Source organism: Bolinopsis microptera, chromosome 8, assembly GCF_026151205.1.
Source record: "Bolinopsis microptera isolate Bmic1 chromosome 8, MBARI_Bmic_1.0, whole genome shotgun sequence".
Lineage (NCBI taxonomy): Eukaryota > Metazoa > Ctenophora > Tentaculata > Lobata > Bolinopsidae > Bolinopsis > Bolinopsis microptera.
The window spans coordinates 1,659,611-1,685,209 of record NC_087079.1 but is presented as its reverse complement, the minus strand read 5'-3'; the positions used below and the strand labels follow the sequence as shown (position 1 = coordinate 1,685,209).

The following is a 25,599-nucleotide window of genomic DNA, read 5'->3' as shown; positions in this document are numbered from 1 at the left end:
GAAGGAGTCGGCGCTCTTACCGGCCTTTTCTCCAGCCTCAGTATACCCTGGATGGCAGGATTTACTGCAAATGGTATAGCCGGTGGGTCAATCGCTGCTGCAATACAAGCTTACTTTGGGAATGTCGCTGCCGGTTCTGCTTTCGCGTTCTTACAAAGTCTGGGAGCCACCTCAATTCTTGGTACTGCTGCAGCTCCGGTTTTTGCAGTTGCTGGCGCTGGAGGAGCTGTGTCATACTATGTATTTTGTTAGAATGTGTGAGGAACTAGACTGTGAGGAGATGAATAGTAAATGAATAATATGCCAATTATGGGTAAACTATGCATATGCAAACAAAATTATTCTTCTGGGTTTTTAAATCACGTATTTATGTTTTTGATTGCATTTTTTAAGTTGTTAATTTTCTATTGTATAGAATTCAACGATGATTAAATTCTTATTGATTGTAAGTTTTTATAATACAAGTTTTTATAATATAAATTTTATTGCAAGTTTTGATTATGTGATTTTTTTATAAGTTTTATTGTATGTTTTGATTTTTCCAATTATGTTCACTAGTTTACGTTTGAGTTAATAAATTATGATGATTATATATGAATTTTACTTGATAGAGTGCTTAATCTTAAAGTTAAATGTTTTTCCAGGCTCTAATGATGTAGTTTTACGAAGATTTTTTTTTTCAAGCCTTGTCCAAAAGCATTATTATATGTTCACTAGTTATTCGAAAAATTTCATCATTCAAATTTTGTGAATATCAAAAAAACAATCAACTGACTAACAAAAGCACAGCTTTAGGTGTAAGACAAGAGCAAAGCAAGTTTGTAACTGAAAAAAAAGCCTGTGAAGTCGGTTTGTAAAATGGCTGCGAAACAAGAGGTTGATGTTCTCTTGTACAAGCTGTCTAAAGCGGGAGATAGCAACATACCAACTCTACTTTTACAGGTTTGTTTAACTTATTGCTTGCTTTAACATAATTTTCAATTAGCTTAAAATCTACAATTTTGTTATAAATTATTATTTGTTCTGGGAATATTGTTGAAATCCAATGATATCCGCGATGAATCCTACATCACTAACAAGTAAAGTGAATAACTCCCCTAAAATCATGATCGATAATGAAGTTGTTACTGTTCCAATCTACCAGATAGAACAGCTGCTGGAACAGCATGATAACAGGGAGATCAGATCACTGCTCTGGGAGAACGAGATCATGAGGTACGTTTGAGACATGATACCTTCAGGGTTATTAAGTAACTGATAATTGTGGTTTTGTCAGACCATAATCTGACAAGAAGTTTTATATCCGTAATTAAATAGTGATTAGTGTTTCAACAATATTATCAATACCATGAAAAGCAGGATATTGCACATAAATCTTACATCTCTCTCCATCACCCCAGCACCATGACAGATGTGATAAAACAAGATTTTGAGGGGTTGAGGGTGCCCTGGAGCACGGCTACTAAACTCTGCACTCTCCTAGCTAAGTGCTGCATGGGCTTCACTCAGTCACAGGAGTTTTCTGGTGTTTTCCTCCCTTTGGTGGTCGATAGTTTCATGGAACTAGCCAATAACATTCAAGGTTCAACATTAAGTACACTCGCTCGATATTATGCACCAACTGTGCACTGACCATATTATATATTAGTTTTGGTTGATCAATATTTTAAATCAAATTCCTGACTTCCTGACCAACCACCTAGTTGAGAGCCTGCATGGTTTACATTTAATCAATTTAATAAATCTGTAGTAGTTGTATAGCAATACTAAAGTTATGGGATGTCACCATTTTACCTTCACACAGACATCAAACGCTCTAAGAAGATGACGATCATACCTCGTTAAATTTAATAAATCATAATTGGATAACAGTATAACCATTAACCTTGGTCTCACACTGTAGCTCTGGTAGATTACGTAATGCGTTAATAAAGTACATAGTTCTAGCCTCTAGGGAAAGATATTTCTATTAGCTTCCATCACCACTGTTACCCTGTTAATTCCCCTTGTTACCCTGTGAATCACCTCGTTACTATGGTTATCACATTTAAAGCCGTTTTTATCATCCAAATCTGACTATCACCCCCAGGACTTGTATCTCCAGACGAGGAAGACTTCAGACAATGTCTGGAATGTGTGTTCTGGTTGGTGGACTACTCCCCCTCCTTCGGACAGACCATCATTGAGTCCCCGAGACTCCTTACCATGCTCATGACTGAGAGTAAGTTACCATGTTAATAGTAACCATGTTAACAGTAACCATGTTAACAGTAACCATGTTAACAGTAACCATGTTAACAGTAACCATGTTAACAGTAACCATGTTAACAGTAACCATGTTAACAGTAACCATGTTAACAGTAACCATGTTAACAGTAACCATGTTAACAGTAACCATGTTAACAGTAACCATATTAACTGTAACCATGTTAACGGTAACCATGTTAACAGTAGCCATGTTAACAGTAACCATATTAACTGTAACCATGTTAATGGTAACCATGTTAACAGTAACCATGTTAACAGTAACCATGTTAACAGTAACCATGTTAACAGTAACCATGTTAACAGTAACCATGTTAACAGTAACCATGTTAACAGTAACCATGTTAACAGGCAGTGTGGGTATAGACATGTGTTTATTGAAGTTACTGAGAGTAGTGCTGACCCAATCTACTGCTGCACGGTACTACATTGAACGTGATAAACTTCTGGTAAGTTACTATTACATCTCATATTATCTATTATATATAATATTACCTTAATTCCCAAAAATTTGGGCGACCAAAAATTTGAGCGGGCCTCTCGCCCAAATTTTTTGCAGACCAAATTTATTGCATAAATCTTTTCCGTCTGCTAAATTTTTTGCTAACCAAACTTTTGGCATTTGGCCTGTGGCCCTGAAATCTATAGAAAGATGGCTTTTTCTTCATATCCAAGTGAAATAATATTTGAAATTTTAGTTTTCTAATCTGTCATTCATGGCTTGGCCAAGTAAAAAGGCTTATATTTTAAGCGAATAGAAATAACTGGAATAGCTAACAGCTACTTATAAAACAAATGGCTAGAGGTACAGATAGCTAGAGATTTAAACAAGATCTGCAAATGGATTATCATCCACAGTAAAGTTTGATCTACAAGCATCAGTTATATCCGATTGGCGATTTCTCAAAGCCTTTCCTTATGTCATCTGGCTTCCCTTTTAAATATACAAAAAGTTCGTTGATCCAACGAGCGTGTACTTCACGGATCACTGTCAAGCAGATATCAATTTTCACATTGTCTGATGAAACTCCTCCATTGAGCTGACACACTATGTTTTTCGGTACCAATCTTCGTACTTATTGCGCATGAATTTCTTAGCCAGTCCAGGGGCTAAAGAGAGACTAAATATCACTATTGTATATCTATCATTTTGTACTGTGCCATCATCACTGTATTTTTTAGTAGTTACTGGGCAGATCGTAAATTTCATAATGTGAAACAACTCAGACTATCACCTACATGCTTAAAATTGAAAGCAAAATGACTGGAATAATAAGGAATAATAATGAACTAAGGCAAATATCTAACTGAAATTTTAGTGGAAAATCGTTCATTTTTCGAAGAATTTGTGCCCAAATTTTCGGTCGCCCAAATGAGTTCAAATTTTCTGCCCAAATTTTTCGGGCTCAAATAAATTGTGCTCAATATAATGGCACACAATTTTTTGGGAACTAAGGTATTATCTATTATGCTAATATACTCAGTTTAAGGTATTTTGAGAAACAGCGTTTTTTAATTTTCATATTATTGCTAGGACTATTCGACTAACGAATAGAAGTCTGTTGAAATTATTGCACATTACTGATTGTGTCTGCAAGAATTTGCTGCAGATAATCGAATCATACTGGCCATGAAGTCATCATGAGCTGTAACTCTCAAGTGTATAATAACCTTGATTAAAATCATAATTACCTTCATTAAAAGTTTCCATTAACTACAGGTGATATTTGACGAAGTAATGCTGAAGATGACAGAACAAGATATTCCGGCACTACAACAGATTGGAGCTGATGTCATCTACCAGGCTGCCAAACGACATCAACCTTTCAGAGTTAGTTCTTATTTTATACCAGGCTGCCAAACGGCACCAACCTTTCAGAGTTAGTTCTTATTTTCTATCAGGCTGCTAAACGGCACCAACCTTTCAGAGTTACTGAGTTAGTTGAAGACGATATTTCCAAATTTGTATTTCGAAAGCTCCTGCTACCATGCTATCATTTATCTGTTTCAAGAATCCCCTCTCAAGTTGTTTGTATTTTCTCAGTCTTAAGACACGTGTTAAGATACGCATGGTTAATTCTCACACTCAATAATACATTTGCATTGCTAACTATTATCATAATTCATCGATTATCATAATATGATCCCAATTATCATTATTATCTAATTAAATATAATTATGAGTCTAATTCATAAATGTTCAGAGTATACTGCTGGAGAACGGAGAAGAGGTTGTGGATTTGTTGGAGGTTATCAACACAGCTCCCGGTGCCCACGATAACATTAACATGCTACTCAAGTGAGTTACTAAAGTTACTAAAGTTACTAAAGTTATTTAATGAACCGATCATATCACTGTGATAGTACTACTACTACTATGTCGGAACTAAGTCCGATCTACTCCAGATAATTCCCTCCATATATCCCTGTCCCGCATCAGGGTTTGCTGTTCCTCTTTAGAGTTTGTCCCAACTTCCTTCAGTATTATAGACAAGTAGCTTTGTTTTGGTTGGCCTTGCTGTGCTGTACCATGCATAGGTTCCCATAAGACTAAATCACTGGCAAGTAGCTCAGGATGTCTGATACAGTGTCCTGCACCGTGATAGTAATAGGTGTAAAACGTTGATTGTCCTCCATTTTCTCGGGTAACCATACTGTTAAGGATAATGGGGTAATATAATGGCGGATAAAGTTTAACCCTATATTCCACCACGTGTAAAACTAGTGGTTGGTGTGGTATTATCCCAGTTTAGGAGGTACACAGTACTTCAACACAGATTCCTGATAGAGCTATGATGTAAACTTGTACAAGTGCCAGTAATAATTACGCGTACTGTAGACTGTTGTAAGAGCTTGTGTACACTTGTACAGGGCAGCTGTTCAGTCCAATTCAATTGTTCTTGACAGTTTGGTTAGTTTACTGTCACCACTGTTCCTACCTGTAAATACTGCGTGTCCATGGTAACGGCGTTATAAGTTACACCATGTTACCATGGTAACGGTGTTATAAGTTGCACCACGTTACCAATTACCGTGGTAACGTGGTGTAACTTGTTACCATGGTAACTACATTTCAGGTTACACCACGTTACCATGGTAACCGTTTACCGGTATCGGAGGCAGCAGACAGTAGAAACTAGAGAGTTGCCGTATTGCCTACATATTAAATAACTCGAAACGTCTTTGATAATAATTACTCAAATACTATTGTCTACTTTACACTAAACGTAAACTTAAATAATTTCGTTTTGAACTAAATATTTATTTAAGCCCAGGTGCTCATTAGTAGTTATCATCAGCTAAATGAGGAAACGGTTTTAATTACAATATCCATAATTCGTTTTAACCAAACAATTATTCTTTAGGTATATTGACAAACTGAGAAGAGATGAAGCAGAAAAGGCGCGTCTAGACTCCTCTGCCACGAAAATACAAGCGTTTTACAGAGGTTACGTGACACGGAGGGAGCTGCGCCTCAACTCCCAGCGTATCAGCAAGTTCCAGCTAAAGTTCAGGGACTGGTTGAAGAAGAAGAAGGAGAGGGAGGAGGAGGAAAAGGATACAGAGTTAGAAAAAGAGCTGTCATCGAGAAAGGTGCGAACGAAAATAGCTGCCCTTTATTTTACATTTGAATTCAGGAACATTTGTTCTTACTGGTTGACTTGTTGGATAGTTGGAGCTTTAAATATGTATCTCATATTTAGTGCCACAGAAATACTAAAAGATTATGAAATTAAGAGCAATTACAGACAAAGTAAGCCCATTGCTGTAACTAAATGTGGTTCAGTTGAGCCTCAACTTTAAGTTGGACAGGAAATTAATTGACTCAGTTTAAATATTCGCTCGTTTTTGTGAGACACCATATCAATAAGAGCTTGCTGGATCTCAACATGTTCCATTATACAGTATACACCAGGTTACCATGGTAACTACCTTGTGTTCAGGCACGTGAGAGGAGAAGAACCAGGCTACAAGAAGAGGCGAGCAAGCTCCGTACAATACCAGCCAGCAAGATACCATCGCACCAACATGAGGTTAGTGATATTATTTATATTATATAACATGTCAGTGTACTCAATATTCATTTTAGAAATAGTACCTACCTAGAAGTAATTAGAGTCTGGTTTAGTAGTTGATCAATTGTATTATTATATGTTATATATTATATATTATGCTCATGTGCACTTAATTATCCATTATCCAAGAGGCCCAACACAGCTCTATGCTCTGTAGAATTCTACAGAAATATATCATACGCCTAGTACCCTATAATCGAACACTATATGGGCAATTTCATGAAACATGAACAAGGAGGGAAAAAATTAATTTCAGTTATGGCACTAGCTTTGATTGGAGTCTGAAAGAGAAGATTATAAACTGTTAGACACAAAAAACCGCTTATAAATATCTCACTTCGTTTCTGTGTTATCGCGTTTTCAAAATACCCATAAATTGTCATGTTTTACAGGCTAAAACTACTCTATAATAAAAGCTGTTTACTAAAAAGAGATTGTTGTAATATTCATTAATTCTTGATCTGTAAAGGTGCATACCACTTCACTGAAGCTGTATGCAAAATTTGGGACTCAAAATTTAAGCAGATTCTGAGCAATGCTATTCTACTTTCTCCTGTTTTTAGTGTAAATTACTATACATAAAAAACAAAAAAGTTTTCTGCTGGCCACATTTCATGTTATTTCTTGCTGAAATCTTGCTAAAACAAGCTAATTCTGATGTCAAGACATAATGTACTTGTTTATTTAGATCCATAGATATCAGATCATGTCAATACCAGCGTCAAGTAAGTTACATGTCAAGTAATTTACGTGTCAAGTAATTTACACATATGCTTTTTATTCAGTAATAGTAGTAAAACACAACAAGTAACGATTGTCAAACAGAATAAAAGTTATTTAAAAGTGATAATAGATTGGTTCTGGTCAGAATTTCATTAAAGAAATCTATAAAAATGGTTTAAAATGGTTAAAAATTGACTTTTCGAAAATATAATATAAATAATACTTTACTTTACAGAAAATTCAGTGGCCTGCTTGAACACAAATTTTTGAGCTGGGAAACATTCGTACATTTACGCCCATCTACCTACTCTGTATAACTGGGCTAACTGTGGACCCAATCAGTGGATCAATCAACCAATTAAGGGCTTAAGGGGGCCGGGGGGTCTTCATCAAAATTCCCTCGAAATTGACTTTTTAGTTGTTTCTGATAGAAGGGAGTGATATCTATCAGATGCTTTTAGTCCCATGGAAAAATATTATTCCTAGCCGAAATTATTGTCGGTCAAAGATCAGCACTTATGTGTAATTGTATTGCGCGAGCGAATTTCAATCACGTGTCCTGAAAATCGAGTCTAAAAATCTATTTTCTCCTACATGTTTTGAGCAATCACCCTGAAACTTTCAGGATATGTTCTAGAGATAATTTAAAAGAGATGAGCCAAACAGAATTTTGAGATAGGCCTTTAAACATATTTTATTCGATTTTGAAAATCTTGAACCTCGTTTTTTGACGATTTTTTGAGGTCCAAGATTTTCAAAAATTGAAAATCGCTCGCGCAATACAATTACACATAAGCGCTGACATTTGACCGATAATAATTTCGTCTAGGAACAATATTTTTCCATGGGACCAAAAGCATCTGATAGATATCACTCCCCTCTATTAGAAACAACTATAAAGTCAATTTCGAGAAAATTTTGATGAAGGCCCCCCCGGCCCCCTTAATTGGCTAATGATAAACTGATATATCATTATTAATCATATATTACATAGTTCATACACTTAGCAAACGAATTAAAGACAAAGGGGCAGCTTTAAACAGTTAAAATCAAAGGATTGTGTAACAGTGTAAACTACTTGACACAAAAGAGTAACTTACTTTACAAGGAACAAAGGCTTCTACAGAACACAGCTATTAACTATTTACCAAAACAAACCCTTTCCAGTACAGGCAAGACATTTGCCAGTGTGCATGAAAAATATTTAAATGTTTACTCTCACACCTGGGCACGAAATGAGATTTCAATACACGTTGGTCAGGAATGTCAATTTGTGCCCTGTAATTTACTTTACATTTTCAAACGTGCCTCACTCAAAAGCCATAGCAGTTGGAGTAAAAATCTTAATATAGCTGTGTGTGGAGTACATAAGAGATGTTTCATGCAATTTATCATGATTCTGTTATGTTTGTGTAATGCTTGAGAGTCAGAATAAGGCCAAATTTTTGTGCAAAGTGTAATTTACTTTACGTGAAATCGCCCATATAATATAAGTCTAACCCTGATCCCAATCCTAATTCCACTGTAATATTAATTCGGTGGAATTCTACGGAGCTGAGTCTGGCTTCTCGTTTTTAATTATTATTATTTAATTATCTTTTGCTTATGATAATGTTAATTGTGGGCGGTATGTATTAGAGCTTCTAATTGGCTGATGAGCTAATTAAATGTTCACTAATTAGCTAATTAATGAACAGTTAAATCAGAAAATCATTTCCCCTCCTGCTATGTTATTATAACCAGCCTCAAATACCTCCAAATATCGGACCACGTCTTGTTTATATTATTATTGTAGCTATTATCTTAACAATTGCTCTGCCTCACGAGGAAGACAATTACTATTGTTTTATCTTTTACTCATGTCAGTGATTATTGTCTACCAATGTCAGTGATTATTGTGTCGGTTAACGGTTTACCACAGCTCTAGTATGTCTTCACTCTACCACGCTAGATTACAGTGAGCCAAATAGTTACAATAGTTACATGCTTCACGTGCCTCTGTGACATACATTCGAGACATTCCAGTCAGTTCTATGTGAGTCGTGAGGGTGTGTATTTTATCAAGACGTGTACTGAGCTGCATTATATTATTACACTTGTGATTTGAGAAACTTTAACTCCTTATTAACATTATAACAGCTGCACAATGTGAAGTTTTTTGTTACTTTTTACAGTGTATGTGGTAAGGTAGAGCTTTCATTTGAGACTATGGTCAATAAAAGTGTGTATTTTATCAAGATGGGTACTAGTTCAGTAAAAGTTAAAACCCCGATTTACCGCGCCCCTATTTACCGCAAACCCCGATTTACCGTGGACATATCCTTCCCCCAAATAGGGCTTAACATGCATAGTGTAAACAAACAAAACCCCGATTTACCGCGAACCCCGATTTACCGCGGATGTTTCCTTTTCCCCCTAACTCCGCGGTAAATCGGGGTTTTCCTGTACTGTGTATTATTGTAACCAGTGATTTGTGAAAGCTAAACACCACGGGAGTGCAAAATAACGAAGGTTTTCTGCAGTATGACTGTTTTATTTACAGTCTGGTATTTTGTCGTGGTCTAGCAGTGTTTAAACAGTAAGGATGTGGTTTTTGACACGTGGTTACACGCACGATCCCTTCAAATGTAATGTTAAACAATGAAGTTTGGTGTTACAAAACGTGGCCGAATGACATGTTTTAGCGTAGTTATAATAGTAGTGTACAAAGTGTTAATTTTTGTCATGACAAGTGATTTAGACTGAATCCAGACATGTGGACACACTGTATACGCAATATACAGCGACAATCATTATGTAGTACTATACGTCATTACTAATATACTATACGTGTATTTTAGCACTGAGATCAGCACTTTAGATTATTAAAGAGTTAACACTTTGTAACAGAGTTTTTGGTAGTGATCATATCAGCTAGCTGTTGAGCATGATATTATGATCATAATATCAACTAGCTGTTGAACATGATATTATGATCATAATATATCAGCTAGCTATTGAGCATTATATTATGATCATAATATCAGCTAGCTGTTGAGTATGATTTGACACGCGATGTCAGTTATGTGTAATTTTGTGATTATTCGTCCTCGAATGAAAGAACAAGAGGGCTGTTCTTTCGTAGAGGCATTAACTCATTAAGTGCTTTGAAATTTACGTTGGTAACTTTCTCTTCGAATTTTAAAGAAATCTAAACGTCTTACGTCACTGATCAACCAGGGCAGTAGGTTAGCAGTTCAAAAGGTTTTTGTCTGCGATCTGGATGATCTGGATGATTCGTCATACATGACGTGACCTTTGTTTTGTTTAATAAACATCAACTACTCACAGTCAAAGTTGAAAGTGACGTCATCAAAAGCGATCAACCCATGTCTGGAAACAATAACCATTTGCATTATTAACCCCAATTAAGCACGCCCGAAAGTGAGACAACTTTTAACCTATACTGTGTGAAAACGTGCATGTTGCCATGGTAACCATGTTGCGAAACTATAGGCGTAATGCTGTTTTGCGTGGTGGCATATTTACCAGCCAATTTCAGCTGTGTTTAACACATACTAGTCTATACAACACTCGGGGTGATTTATATTACTATCATTATATTTGTGGAGGTGTTACAGTAAAATGAAAAGAGCTCTGGGAATGTTTTGATTAATTGCACCTTGGGGCTGGGTTCAAATATTTGCATTTCTAGGCCCAGGTATACTGTTGAAGTGTTGAAATACCTTATAAAATACTTTATAACCTGCATATCTGCAATGAAGCCTGAGGGTAGAGTATTAAGAATCCGTAGTTCCTAAAACTTTATCGAACATGAAGTGAACAGAGAAGTGGATCATGGAAATTTGGCATGAGTTATCCCAAGAGTTTCTGCAAATAATATTTATGGAGAGAATAATTAATTAATTAATCTCAGGTGGCAAGTGCAGCTGCTAGTAAAATACAGGCCAGCTGGAGAGGTTACAGTGCGAAGAGGGAGGTAGAGAAGATGAGGAAACACAGAGAACAGACCAGAGCTGCTGTCTCAATCCAGAGACAGTATCGTCTTTACAGGTAAAGTGAGGGGCATGTTATAAACACCTATCGGCTATCACCATGGTGACGACACGCGTAGTTACCTGTTACGGTAGTACAGAACTCATGTTACCCTCTAATTACCCTCTATTACCGATATGTTACACCTTCAGGACTGGAGCTAGTTACAGTAGCACAGGATTGTTACCCCCGGGTTTAACTGCAGACAAGGTCAGGGAGCTCAACAGTAAAGTACAAAAGCTTAACCAGCTGGAGGAAGGGGAGCAGAAGGGCGAGGAAGAGGTTAGTTTCTACTTATCAACTTTTAAACTTACACAGTTTACCAAAGTTTTAGAGTTTAGTTCTGTGTATATATAATATATATATATCTGAACACAGAGGGTGAACCATGTTAGGTTTGACACGTGACAGTTATCCTGGGATTTGATTGGTCAATACTTCACATGCTGGAAATTGATTGGTCGCGAGTATCCAGATAAATTACAAGATTGTTGGATAGAGAACCGTTTACCTCCGTTAACCCCACTTTAGATTTTACCTCAGTTTATCCCTTTTTTAGATTTGCCACATCTTATTACAACACCGGACTAAGTAATCAATATTTTAAGCTCATATCATATCATGAATTTCCTCACTTTGTAATTTGTTGTCACGCCATTTAAAGGATGGAATAAGAGAATGGCTGCATGATGAAGTGATAAGATGATAAATTATCATTGTTAATGAAATTATAAACTGTGCTCCACCCATATTATATAACATTGTAAATGTTATTCTACAGTGCTAAAATGCTAATACCTAACTTTCAATACCTCTGATGAGAAAATTCTTCTCACAGTAAGACCAGTAAATCATCGAAAAGAAAGGCCTTTAACATAATAATATTACAATATAACATAATACACAGGCTTCTTGTTAAACACAGTGAATTACACAGTGAATTACATAGATTATCCTTCAGTAACTTGACCCAGTAAACCAGATAAGTTACAGCACTGTTCGTAATTTATCGTGTATTATGGCACTGTGCTTTATTACGTGTGTTTTTAAACACATTTGACACAACAATGTTTCAGCTGGAAAAGCTGGTTTTGAAGTCACAAGATATGTATTTAAAGTACAGGAAGAATCAGGCTAATATTCGGAAGGTTCAAACGAGAAGGGAAAATCTCTGCCGTCAGGTGTGTACTGAATATTTTCACTGCTTTATTTTTTCCTAAACTGTACTGACATGACTGCTGTATGCTTACATATTATATAATGTGACTTGACATGACTGCATCGCTGTATGCTTGTGTGACTTGATCTCAGACTTGAATACTGACTTGCGCTCCCAAATATTTCTAATTACTTCGCACTGATATATTGTAACTCTTCAAAAAATGTGATTTTACAGCTGAAAATTATTCTTAGGAAAAATTATCTTATAATTTGGGTATGAACTAAACTGATTATTTCTGCGATAAGCCAGTCCTTCAGATTACAATTATCTAAAAGTTATGACGTCACAATGGTCATTTAACCGTAACACAATGGTCATGACGTCACAATGGTCATTTCACCGTAACACAATGGTCATTTATCCGTAACATTTAACCGTAACAGGCCGTTCACGTTAACAGAAAGCGAAATAAGACAATAAATTCAGATAAAATTATCTAAACTGACTTCATGATGTAACAATATAATACCTTAAGGCCAATAAATTTAGGGCACAATAATTAGGGCTACACAAATTTTGGTTACCATAATTTTAGTCAAAAATTTCGCAAATTTTTAGTCTACAACAATTTTAGTCACTTTTTTTCCGAATTTCCGAGACCATTTAAAATTCCATTTATTTGATTTTTCCATTATTTAGCTGTTTTTCCCCGATTTCGCACATGAAGTCATACTTTAAAGTCAGGCATGTCGATTAAATGATTTACATTCAATGTCTCCCTGTTTGAATTCTAACGACGAGCCAACATTACATCCATCAGTTACATTACATAACATAACATCAAATTTCTTAGTTCATGCAGTAGGATCCTTTGGGCTGTGTACAGTTAGCGATGTTTAATGGTTTATGATAACATATAGTGATAGCAGCAGTTTTAAAAGTTCAATTCTAGAGTTAAACTAGATGCAGACACTGCCTGATGGGAAAAGGAAGGAGGAGAATGTGAAAGCATAAAAGCAGTGGATTACACGTGTAATAGTCAAAGTAGTTCAGCAGTAGGAACGGTGATGCCATTATATTGATTATAAACAACGTAAGCTCAATAATATTCAATATTTATGTCATATACTATGCCCTACTAAAATTTTGGTCTGCTTTTAAATTAGCTGTTATTTGTTTTGAAACTTCCCTGAGGTGACTCGCAGTCTGTCCTCATAATACTCTGGCAACCCTTGCGTGAAATTATCGGTTACCAGTGTCCACGACTTTTCGGGAAAATAATTCCCGGAAAATATTATAACAAAAAATCCACTTTCTGCAGTTTCATCGCATACCCCATATATTATTTGCAAGTTCTACAAAATTAAGCTAAGATGTTAAATTTTTACTCAGTTCATCTATGTTATAAATGCCATACTACTTTAAACTGCAAAGCAGTTAGATATAAAATGCCGAGCAGGTAATTCTGAACGAGGAGCCAGCCAATAAGAAGCCAGCATTGCCTTGGTTGAACAACTAAAGGTGTCCGTACATTACAACTGGTGAGTTGTGCCTGGCCTCTGCAATTAAATTTGGCTCCACTCCAAATTACATTTTAAAGTTTAAAGTTTAAACAGAGCTCCCAACGTGTTGTACTCACTAATAACACTCAGCTGGTTATTACGACGACATTTGTAGAGTACAGTAGAGACACAGTACTAATGTATTCACGGGATATTATTAGACATTATTATATATTATTATCATGTCACATTCTTTTGTACGTTCGTCAAAAGATTATTTTCAGATTTTGGCCCAAATAACACGTGAAACAACGGAGAGCTTGTTATCCGGACAAATTCTTGGCTGTTCAAAAGCGGTTTTTAAATGTTGAGAAGCTTTTTGATTCCTCAGAATTCATCTTTTCGATAATACGAGTAATATTCCCGCCAGATCTCCTGACTGGGTACTATTATTAACCAGGGCCGGGGTGCCAACTTTCATATTGTTATCCGTGTCATAATATTATTTTATATTTATATCAACTCTTAAACAACGAAACAATTTTTTTGCAGAACTGTAAGTACCATCGTTTCATTTTACTATACGGCAAACCTATACCTAGGATTAGAATAGTTTTAACAAGAGATACATAAGTTTTTATTATTTATAAGTCAGGTTTGATAACTCTCTTCTAGAGTAGAGTAATACAGTGCTACATAACATATTGGTATGTACTATTTACGATGGGTGGCTATTTCTAGCGGGAGCATGTGGTGCCAGGTGCCACTGAAACGGGGTGGCTTGCCAAAAATAACTATGTTTTTTCTGGTGTTATAATAACATGGTCCTTGGAGAAGTGACATACGATACCAGCTCTACACCTTGTTTGCGAGTGTTGCAGTGAGGGGTACCAGCTCTACTAAAGGTTGTGAGGGGTTGAAGTGGCTACCAGAGGCCATGTCATGGTTAGTCACAATGTGTTGGCATCTTAATATCACTTTATCAAATATAATTTAGTTTTTGAATAATGTTTCAGTCTCACGCCATACTATATACAGTCTCCACCCTACTACAACTGTAATCTGTATCCTGTTAGTACCGTCTCAACATAAGATTTTAACCTCTCACCAGACACAACACCCTAAAACACACCTCTCACCAGACACAACACCCTAAAACACACCTCTCACCAGACACAACACCCTAAAACGCACCTCTCACCAGACACAACACCCTAAAACATACCTCTCACCAGACACAACACCCTAAAACACACCTCTCACCAGACACAACACCCTAAATCACACCTCTCACCAGACACAACACCCTAAAACGCACCTCTCACCAGACACAACACCCTAAAACACACTCCCTTTGGGATCGGTACTACATTTATTTAATATAAGTTCATTATCTGGCCTCTCTAAATGTGTCCTGGATAACAACACGGTTATAATCCGATACAATTGATCATATTGGGGGGGTACCAATGGCATAAATGGCATAATGGAGAATTGGCCAAACAAAATTTCCATTTATGCCATGAAATTTCTATGCCATTTGATGAATTTTATGCCATTTGTCTCCATTCTATGCCATTCGAAATATGAAATTTTAAAACTTTGAACTGAGAATTTAATTTAACGAATTGTCTGCACCCCACTAGTACTGTCCACCTTTATCTCTATTTATTGTACTACAACATCTATTTTCACCCATTAAATTCCTCAAAATATCCCTAGCAATGGGCATTATTGATTATAATTACGTTCAATGTATATCAATATGATATGATGGGGGGGGGGGGGGGGGTGGGCCAAGTGGATATTTGTAGATATTTGGATAATGTCATCCACTTTTTTCGTGAATTATCCATTACAATAATCTACAAATATCTACATTTATCTACAAAAAATGTATGTCTCAAATATGTGCCCAGAAATTCTACTGAATTTTTGGAGATACATGTATAAATTTGTAGAATTTGTAGAATTTTCGTGAATTATCCATTGACAATAATCTACAAATATCTACATTTATCTACAAAAAATGTAATCTCAAATATGTGCCCAGAAATTCGACTGAATTTTTGGAGATAAATGTATAAATTTGTAGAATGTCATCCACTTTTTTCGTGGATTATCCACTCTACATTAATCTACAAATATCTACAAATATCCACTTGGCCCCCCCCCCCCCCCCCTATGATGATTTGGTTGATTGTGGACAAGTGACCGGGCAGTATGGCATAGTTCATGCTACACACCGTATAACAGAGAGGACAGTCGACTGAATGCTCCCAGTCAATCGGATATCCAAATTAACAGTGGAAAACTGTAACATTACCAACTCGATTAAAATATTATTTGTTAATAATAATGATGTGTACAGATGTATCGTGTCGGGGCCGTGTTCATGTTGAAGGTTTTGAAATTTAAACATTTTCATAAGATTGATAATGATCTGTGTTTCGAATGGGTAGCCTCTTAAAAGTAATATTCATTGATATCTCGATGAACCTGTATATTAGTATTACATAACAGTTCACCAAATAACCTGAAATACTTGCTTCCTATTATACAAAATTATGATTACATAATATATTGCTTAAATATCTTCATATTCACTGCTGCATGGCGACATAGCACTCCTTAATTATTTTTCTATAATAACGTTAATCTAGTATAATCATTGTAGGATTTTGAACATCTCACAATTTGGGCTGTAGGACTGTAGAGCGGGGGACTGTATGGCGTACTTGGTCAAAAGTAGGACCCTAGAGCGGAGTCAAATCGCCAGGGTAGGAATCTAGAGCGGAACCCCCTTACCGGAACCATACTATAAGCTTATAAGGACCCTAGAGTGGAGTCAAATCGCCAGGATAGGACTCTAGAGCGGAACTCCCTTACCGAAACCATACTATGAGGACTCTAGAGCGGTACCCACATGTAAATTTTGGAGCGGTTAGAAATTCGAGATCGGACTGTAGAGTGGACTTGGTCGGAAGATTGAAATCAGATTAGATACAACTCGTGATTGATTATTATAATAGTGAGATTAGAATAATTCATGGAGTTGTTGAAGCAGAAAATTGTCCTAGATTATTTATATTATACATCATATCATATTGTAATTTTTAGATACGTTAGACAATTGTTCGGTATAAACTTCTTCCATTTGACTGAAATATCCTGATGCTACTCTAAAATGCAAAAAGATTCTTTGATAAAGAGGTATAATTATGAACTGGTCGATGTGATTTCGCTAAGCGAAATACCGACCAAGTACGTGCACTCAAGCAGATCATTTAGGAATGAGGATCTCATCGTGTGACACTTTAGCACCTACTAAGGGTATCTCATGTTCAGTCTAGTGACAGGGTATGTTCCAGATCAGATCCCATCGCATAGCGGTTCTTGTTAGTGATTTCGATAGTGCAGTATAAATGTCACAGAGAATTTAGTTTAGTATATCACATTCGATTCCTACTCCTCTTCACAACTATCTACAATATGCTGAGTAACAGTTATTACTTAACTCTTCCTGAGAAGGCCGTCTTCATCCGGGGACGAACAGCTGAGATGGGTACGGGAGAACGGACTGAAGAAGGACTACGACGAAGGAATTAACGACCCCCTTACCAATTCCTGGACTTCAGGTCCTGTTCGAGTGTGGATACGTAGACTTATGCACTATGCATCTTGCCTTTCTCTCAGTGGACGATGTTCTCCCTTCTTTCATGGAGCTCCTAGATCTTATGCCCTCCCACCTTGGCCTCGACGACTTCCTTAACTACTTCATGACGAATTGGGTACAGGGAGTTTCCACCGCTCGTAGCACCAAACCTGCCCGCTTTCCTCCGCAATCCTGGAACCTCGTCGACCGGACTACCTGCAACTTCAACTACGCAGAGGCCTTTAACAGAAAGTTTGCAGCAATGTTGGGACACTCTTACCCAACTATCTGGACCTTTCTTTAAGCCGTCTACATAGAACAGTCCACTACAGATGAGATGATGCTCAAGGAGGGTTACGGGGATGCTCCTCCTGCAAAACGAGCCCGTCAGCGTACCAAGGATAGCCGACTGGCACATTTAGTAAAAGTCTACGACGATCATGACATTGTCTCACTCTCCCACCTTGACATGTTGAGGAACGTGATGGTCGAGGAACCTGGAACTGAGTGAACTATTTTAAGATATTTGATTCGCAGTATTAATGTATAATAAGTTGTATCAATTCTATCATCATTATGTGACGACTATTATTAATCATTGATTAAAAAACATAGCTCAATCTTCAAAACTAACTTTACTCTCAAATTTCTAACCGCTCTAAAATTTGCATGTGGGTACCGCTCTAGAGTCTTCATAGTATGGGTCCGGTAAGGGAGTTCCGCTCTAGAATCCTACCTTGGCGATTTGACTCCGCTCTAGGGTCCTCATAGTATGGGTCCGGTACGGGTAAGGGGGTTCCGCTCTAGAGTCCTACCCTGGCGATTTGACTCCGCTCTAGGGTCCTACTTTCGAATTTGTTTTTCTTGAATAGTCAAATGTTTGGTATATGTTTGATATAATACATTTCTATTTTCTTTATTTGTCATATGAATCTTTAAAGATCATTCCAAGCGTTATAAAGCATGAAACATGTCTCTTATTCAAGTACTAATAATATTTGCGAATTTAAAGTCATCCTAAAGGTCAAATATGAAGACCTAAATTCATGGCATAAATTGGCATAAATGGAGAATTGGCCAAACAAAATTTCCATTTATGCCATGAAATTTCTATGCCATTTGATGAATTTTATGCCATTTGTCTCCATTCTATGCCATTGGTACCCCCCCCATCATATTCCATTGTCTAAAGGACTCTCAAAGACATGGTATCCCCGGATTGGGCGGGCTTTATCGTCATCTATCACCACTTTACCATAACACCTGTTAAAACTTGCGATCATCTGTGTTCTCCGGACACAATACCCTTTCCCTAACAATGGTATTGGTAACGTCTGTAAAATATGTTTTAAAGTATTGACTGGCTACTGTTTACCGACTATTTACGTACGCGTAGTAAATGTTTATTAACCGTAGCCAACATTCACCAAAATATAATAGTTCCATTATCCAGTAAGTGCAGTATCACCACAAGTATTGTCAATACAGGACAATATAAAGTCTGCCATTTGCCAAGTCTCAATATTCCTGTAAATTCTAAATTCCTTCCAGTAAAACTGGTTTCTCTTTCAGAGGAATTTAATATTCACGGAAAAATGCTATCAAATTGCAGTGCTTTTAAAGTTTTAATAAGATTCAAATTGCGGCCTCATAGCCTGATAAAATGAATATTGTCTGACAGAAATTAATACTCAATTTTAGCTGCAAAATTAAACTGCTAAAATGGAGACAATTTCTTCGCCATTTATTATTTAGGAGTTCTCAAAGGTCGATTGTGGAAATAACGATGACACCTCTCTGTTAAATTCTCCAGTATTTTATATTAGAAATAAAGACACATGGGACATGGGTGGTACAATTATACTGATAATATTCAGTATTTACTGATATGAGTGTTGATGTCCCTAAGTTGTTATCAGTAAAATAACAAAAAACATGTTATCAGTATAGAATACCAGTGCTAACATCTAATATGGAACATGCTGCTCAGTGCGAGGGTATATTGGATGTACTCTGACTGTAAGACGTGTAAACTTTAATAATACTGCAGGCTCTATATTATACTAGAGAAGCTGATGGCAATCATGTTGATTAGTATGGGGGTATCTGAACCATTGGTCATATTCAGCTGGCATATTGGGAGTATGTGTACACTTCCATTCTGGGATATAGAATGTACTTACGTATGTACTTTTCAAAGTAAACTACTGAAATAAGAGAAAAACCTTTCATTCTGTTATAGGTATGTTGGTTTATTGAATTTCTTTAGGCTTGAACGTTCAATGTGCTAGATTGTTACTTGATGTTTTGACTCAGCGAACTTTTAATAATATAAATTCAAATATCCATGTGAAGGCTCCAATACTCATGAAATTTACACAGGACCACCACAAGGATAGGTGAATTGTGAAGGATCCAATACTCATGAAATTTACACAGGACCACCACAAGGATAGGTGGATTGTGATTGCTTGCAGATCATGGCAAGTAAATAAGCTTTTAAGAGTAGAGTTAGTCCTACAGTTAGTTTTACAGACTCATAAATCATAATATGAAAAACTACTTATCTGTGATGTTACTTTGTAAATTGATATTTTTTTAAAGAGAATAAAAATGTTGAGACTTTTTTTCCCAAGCTTATTGAAATTTTAAAGTTAGCGTTTGATTGATCGTTGCTGTAAGCTGATCAGTTAAACGCTGTCACAACGAATTTTACCACCTTCAAAAATCTTATTCTTACGCTAGGACAAATTCAAATACTGTGACAAAATACAGTGAACAGGATTCAGCACTCAAATCAGGTTTATTTGGCTTTGATTGAGTTCGTTCTTGTAAAATTAGAATGAAAGAAAAGAACTTGTTGACTTTCGTGTGATACATTGGTAAGGCTTGTTAGGGTGAAAACAGCAGAATATTAACACCGTTTAATTATGCATGTTTAAGGATTCTACAAATGAACTTGCAAAAGTCGGTCTCTTTTTGAGAAATTAAGACATCCAAAAATGGACAAGACATTATTATATAATACGAGTTTCAGGTGAACAGTTCAGTTAATTTTAACTCCACTCATAATTATTATTTCTATATTTTATTCTAGTTTAATGCCGGGATGTTTTATGTTGAACTGTAGCACTCCAATAATCTAATCAACACGCTGGCCCCGCCTGTTATCATGTGCAAGATATTGTTACATCTCTAATTATTATTTCTATTATTATTACCTGTTATTCTGCAATATCTCTTCGAAAAGCAGTAAAAATGACGGCCAATAAATAAATATACAGCTCTACCTCTACCTGCTTTTACTTGAACTAAACGGAGTTCTAATTTATGTTCTTTATTAGGTAAAATTGTTTCGCATGTGTGACCGAGTATTGTAGTCACAAGCATCGCATGATTATAATTACCTGCGTTTAATTTCTATAATATCAGAGGTTTCAATTTCAAACCTGTTTATTTTATCGGCGATGGCACCTCTACTTAACTATCTCCAACTTAAGTTGAAGCCTGCACAAGGCTCTAATAAAGTAATAACACTTTTTCCGAACTCAGGGGAAAATTAAAAAGTAAAATAGAAATATACAAGCTCGCTGGAGCGGATAGTAGCTATATTACAGGATACAAACTCGGGTGTTTGTACATTCTGTACATTCCATAACCTGGTCTTATTAATTTGCTAATAGTGTACAATGTATACCACGTGTGTATGTCACGTGGCCGTGTGTACAGTGTACATTGTCAAGCTGTACTCCTGCACACTCGGTACATTAGTGTGACAAGCAGTGTAATAGCGTATTAGAGACAGCTAGTACATTACAGTGACAAGTAAAGTAATAATGTGCTCTGCAAGGTCTTCGTTTTATTACTTACATGTGCATGATGTTATCGTTATTATTGATTAAGATTAACGTTTAACATTGTTATAATATGTACACAACTTTCTCCACGTTACGTATGATCCGAGAATTGTGAAATTTAACATTCGAGACATTATATTTTACGGCTCTCACTAAACAGTATTTAACAGTCGCAACCATTTAACTTCTGGTGGATATTCTTAAAGTCATCATTTTATTTAAGATTGCAGAGTATTATTATATTATGTAATAATATGGAATAATATGTGCAATGATTTGACAGCCTTTCAAGAAGATGTTCTCAGGAAATGTCACGACCATGATACCAGGAGCATGACCAGTAGGAAAATGATAAGTAGTTAGATGCATTAGAACATTAAATGAACATGGTGAGATTGACGTCTCATAATCATGATCTTTCAAGCATGATTTCGTGGCCTTTACGACATGGTGCGATTAGCTAGTCGTTGGCAGTTATTAAGCTTTTAAAGACTGACATCTTCAGACTCAATCATACATTCTAGCATGAAATTTGACGTTTAAAGATGTATTCTTACAGTATCTTAGTACTTTAGTATGGTATCATAATTATATAATGAAGATAATATCTACACAAGATGCAATCATAAACTTGACATAATATCTAACTCTTGCAATAATAGCTTACTCATAATTACTCAAGCGATCTAACAGAACCCCTCCCACTCTAACCCCCTCCCACTCTAACAGAACCCCTCCCACTCTAACCCCCCCTCTCCCACTCTAACAGTACCCCCTCCCACTCAGATATCAGACAGATTGACGCAGCTAAAGAACGCCCCCACCCTAGAAGACTGCACACCAGAGGAAGCAAAGCTCATGTCTTGTTGTGACCCTGTGGTACTGGAACAGGCTCGAAAGAACCACAGGAATGCGGTTACCTCCCTCTCCGATAACACGGTTAGTTAGGTGACTGCAGGGGTTGGAGGGGAGGGGGGGTGACTAGTGTGCACTGTGCAGCTCAAGCTGCTGAAGCTGTATTTTGAATGCTTCTGCTAAACAAACCCCCTCCTAGTGTGTAGTGTGCACCTTACCCTAACTGTGTAGCACCTTACCAGGTAACTGTTTAGCATTGCATGCTCGACCTGTTCAGTGTTGGATTTGTTGTTGGGGTTGTTCACATCATTGAAATTGGTTCTTGTCAATAAATCAGAGCGTACTGTTGATTTAGTTTGAGGGTGAAAGAGGTGTAAGGAACTACACCTTTTGTAAGGAACTACACCTTTTGTAAGGAACTACACCTTTTGTAAGGAACTACACCTTTTGTAAGGAACTACACCTTTTGAAAGAGGTGTAAGGAACTAAACGTCTTCTAAAACAGCAGAGTATAAGTTGTACGGATATATTATAACAGAATATCTACAATAAAGGTAGCTAGTTGCTCCCATTATTGTGGGTTATTGGATCGAATATTCAATAGGGAGCTGCATTATGTCATCGTTACTATGCGTTATTGGCTGGGGTAGCCCTTATATCATCATTTGGTTGGTGTCTACAGCCTATAGTCTATTATAGTCTATACTCTATAGGTGTGATAATCTTATTATCATGACTCCTATCATCTTTTGCACGAGTAAAAAATTACTTTTTACTCTTAAATTGGGTCATGGAATAAAATCAGTCCTGCAAAACAATCCATAATATCATAGCTTAATAGCGACAAATCGAGAAAATAAACGAGGGAAACGAAACAATTTTGCATAGTTTACAATATAGAGTTACATACAACAAAAATTTGGAAAAGAACCACGAGTAATATAAATCTTCTTCGTCGGTGGCTCAGCAGTTGAAACCGTTAGCAGTCCAATAAACATCACACCTATCTTTAGTCATCTGCCCTGCTGTCGCCCCTTCAACAGTCTGAACAACAAACCTAGTCTCTTTACTCAGCTCTATAAACACAGACGGACAACCCCTCGTGTAGTACCCCTTCAGTACAGCAGTAACCACTGGAGCTGAAACAAACCCACAGCCAGTAATGTTGTTTCTTTTGTAAGCCTGACCATGGTAGCCCCTCCATTCGTAGTCTCCAGTATCGCTGTATTTGGAGATTCCGGAGCATGTTAAAGCGCAGGGTGGTGGGTGGGGTTTACCGTCGGGAGTATTCAGGATCTTTACTTCTAGTGGCAGAGTTGGTGTAGTCAGCATCAGTGAAAACAGGCAGCTGAGGAGCCTCATTTTAGTAAGAGTTAGCAATGGTACTATATATAGCAGACTGCTTCATAAACTCACAAAGAAATGTTTATTTTATCTGTGCAAGGAGTTTTAAATAATGGGGTAATGAATCCTAGACAGTGTCAAGTAGACAGTGTAATTGACAGGTGGTTGTTTAATTTAAGGGTGAAGTTAGAGGACGGTTAAAATAATTAAAATAAGGAATATATGTCTTTGACAAGGTGTTGTACCAGCTGCGGAGTGCGGGTAAGTGGGGAATTTGTTTACAATTTCACAATATCTAACTATCTTCACAGACAGTGAGACAGTGAGATTAAATTTGATCTTAATTCTGAGCGTATCTCGTACTGTATGAGATTTTTGCACCAAAGCCAATTCTAGAGGTATACCCACGAAGGATAACAGTATATTATACGGATTAACGAAGCACCTATTTATATTTCTTGTGCAACGATTTCGATTGGTACATGCGTTAAGATCCTAGCTAAGCATTTGTCATTTAATCACCGGTTTTCAACACCAGGTTACCACTGTTCTTCTGTAGAGACTTATTTAGTTGAGGACATTTTTAGTTTCTGGAAAACATCAAATTAGAAGTCATTATTGTATTTAACAGATACAAAAGCCATGGAGAATTCTTCTATTTGATCTTGGCCAGATAACCACATTATACATAATACATTAATAAAGTATAATGTATATTGTACATTATATGATTATACATGAAAACTGGTGAATAAGAACTTAATGAATTAATCCACATTTATTTAGAAATATATTTTGGTAATCAAGAAGCTTTAATGGGATCATTTTCATCGTTTTTCAGAGTGTTGGGTACAAAAGAGACGACAGGTTCAAGTACGATCTAATCTCATCAGCTCTGGATCTCGATCTGAAGTTCTCTCCTCTAACTTACAAGATAAGACAGCTGGACTCTTGAAACTAGCCGCTTTGTCACTAGCCGCTTTGTCACTAGCCGCTTTGTCACTAGCCGCTTTGTCGCTAGCCACTTTGTCACCTTTGTTTCAGATTTTCAGCTCTTGTAAAGGTATTTTTATTGTACATAATCATACGTTTTTATCTAAGATATTTATTGGTTTATCAAAGAATTATTATATGACAGCATTTTTGAGCATTTTTCTGGCTTTCAGTATCGATATTTATCGCTCATTTCTATTTTTATATTGGCACAGTTTCGATGCACAATTGTAAAAATTATGCTATTATTATATGGGGTGGTAATTTGAATGATTTGATGAGTTTATAAATTGACTGACTTAACGTTATTCCATTATTTCAATTATTGAATTAGTTGTGGATTACCACTTCTGAGTTACTAATTAATATGCCAATTATTGGTGTTTTCACAGTTGGTATGTCTTGACACGTCAGTTTTATACATTTTATATAGCTGTAGGGTTTGCAGTGCAGAAAAATGTATCGTAGTTGGGGCGGTAATTCGGGCATTAACAGATGTCACAATTATGTACCTAATAAAGTCATAAAGTATTACGAATTGTATTTATTCATTTTATTGCATAATATTGCATTATAAAATTTAACACATCATGTATTGTATAAATTTATAAGACTTTCACAGAATTCAAAGTCTGCTTTATTTGAATATTAAGAGCATGACATTTTTACAGTTCAAAATAGTGTGTGGAGGTGTGATAAAAAACGTGTGAACAGTGAAGTGGTCAGTTTGAGCTTAAAAAAGCGGCGGAATGTCCAAAATATGTGAGTATATGAAAATATGTGAGTATAGGAGGTGCGTGGAATTATTCTAATTATAGCCATCAAGGTATAAAATATCTGCTGTTAGTGGCCGTGCGTGTGGAACTTAACATTGTTGAGCAATTTATAAGATCTCGTCTGATCAAGTTTTGTATTTTAGTTTCTGATAAAGTCGGAAAAGTCTGACCTAGTCATGTTATTAAGCAATCTTAAGCTCCGTCAAACCCAATATGATGGGCGTTCATTGAAATTGACTGCTGCTAGACAGAATGTCAATACAAGACGCGACGTTATCAGCGAAAAACTCTATAAATACATTAAATTTCAAACTATAGTGCAATTGAGTCATATTTTATCAAGATATTTGTTAATG

General features: G+C 36.4%; 2 protein-coding genes across 2 annotated transcripts in view; both read left to right on the top strand.

The window, feature by feature from the left end:
• Window positions 1-25,599, top strand: part of LOC134819948 (short transient receptor potential channel 4-like) — a 219,816-nt gene that overhangs the window by 8,741 nt on the left and 185,476 nt on the right. The gene's annotated exons all lie outside the window — the stretch shown is intronic.
• On the top strand, window positions 783-25,410 carry LOC134820019 (IQ calmodulin-binding motif-containing protein 1-like). Its single transcript, XM_063830196.1, has 14 exons — window positions 783-942; window positions 1,145-1,215; window positions 1,401-1,582; window positions 2,090-2,221; window positions 2,617-2,714; window positions 3,986-4,096; window positions 4,470-4,564; window positions 5,631-5,859; window positions 6,210-6,299; window positions 10,981-11,117; window positions 11,252-11,381; window positions 12,176-12,280; window positions 22,062-22,214; window positions 24,316-25,410. The coding sequence occupies exons 1-14, from the start codon at window positions 859-861 to the stop codon at window positions 24,427-24,429; spliced, it is 1,731 nt and encodes a 576-aa protein (XP_063686266.1). The 5' UTR covers window positions 783-858; the 3' UTR covers window positions 24,430-25,410.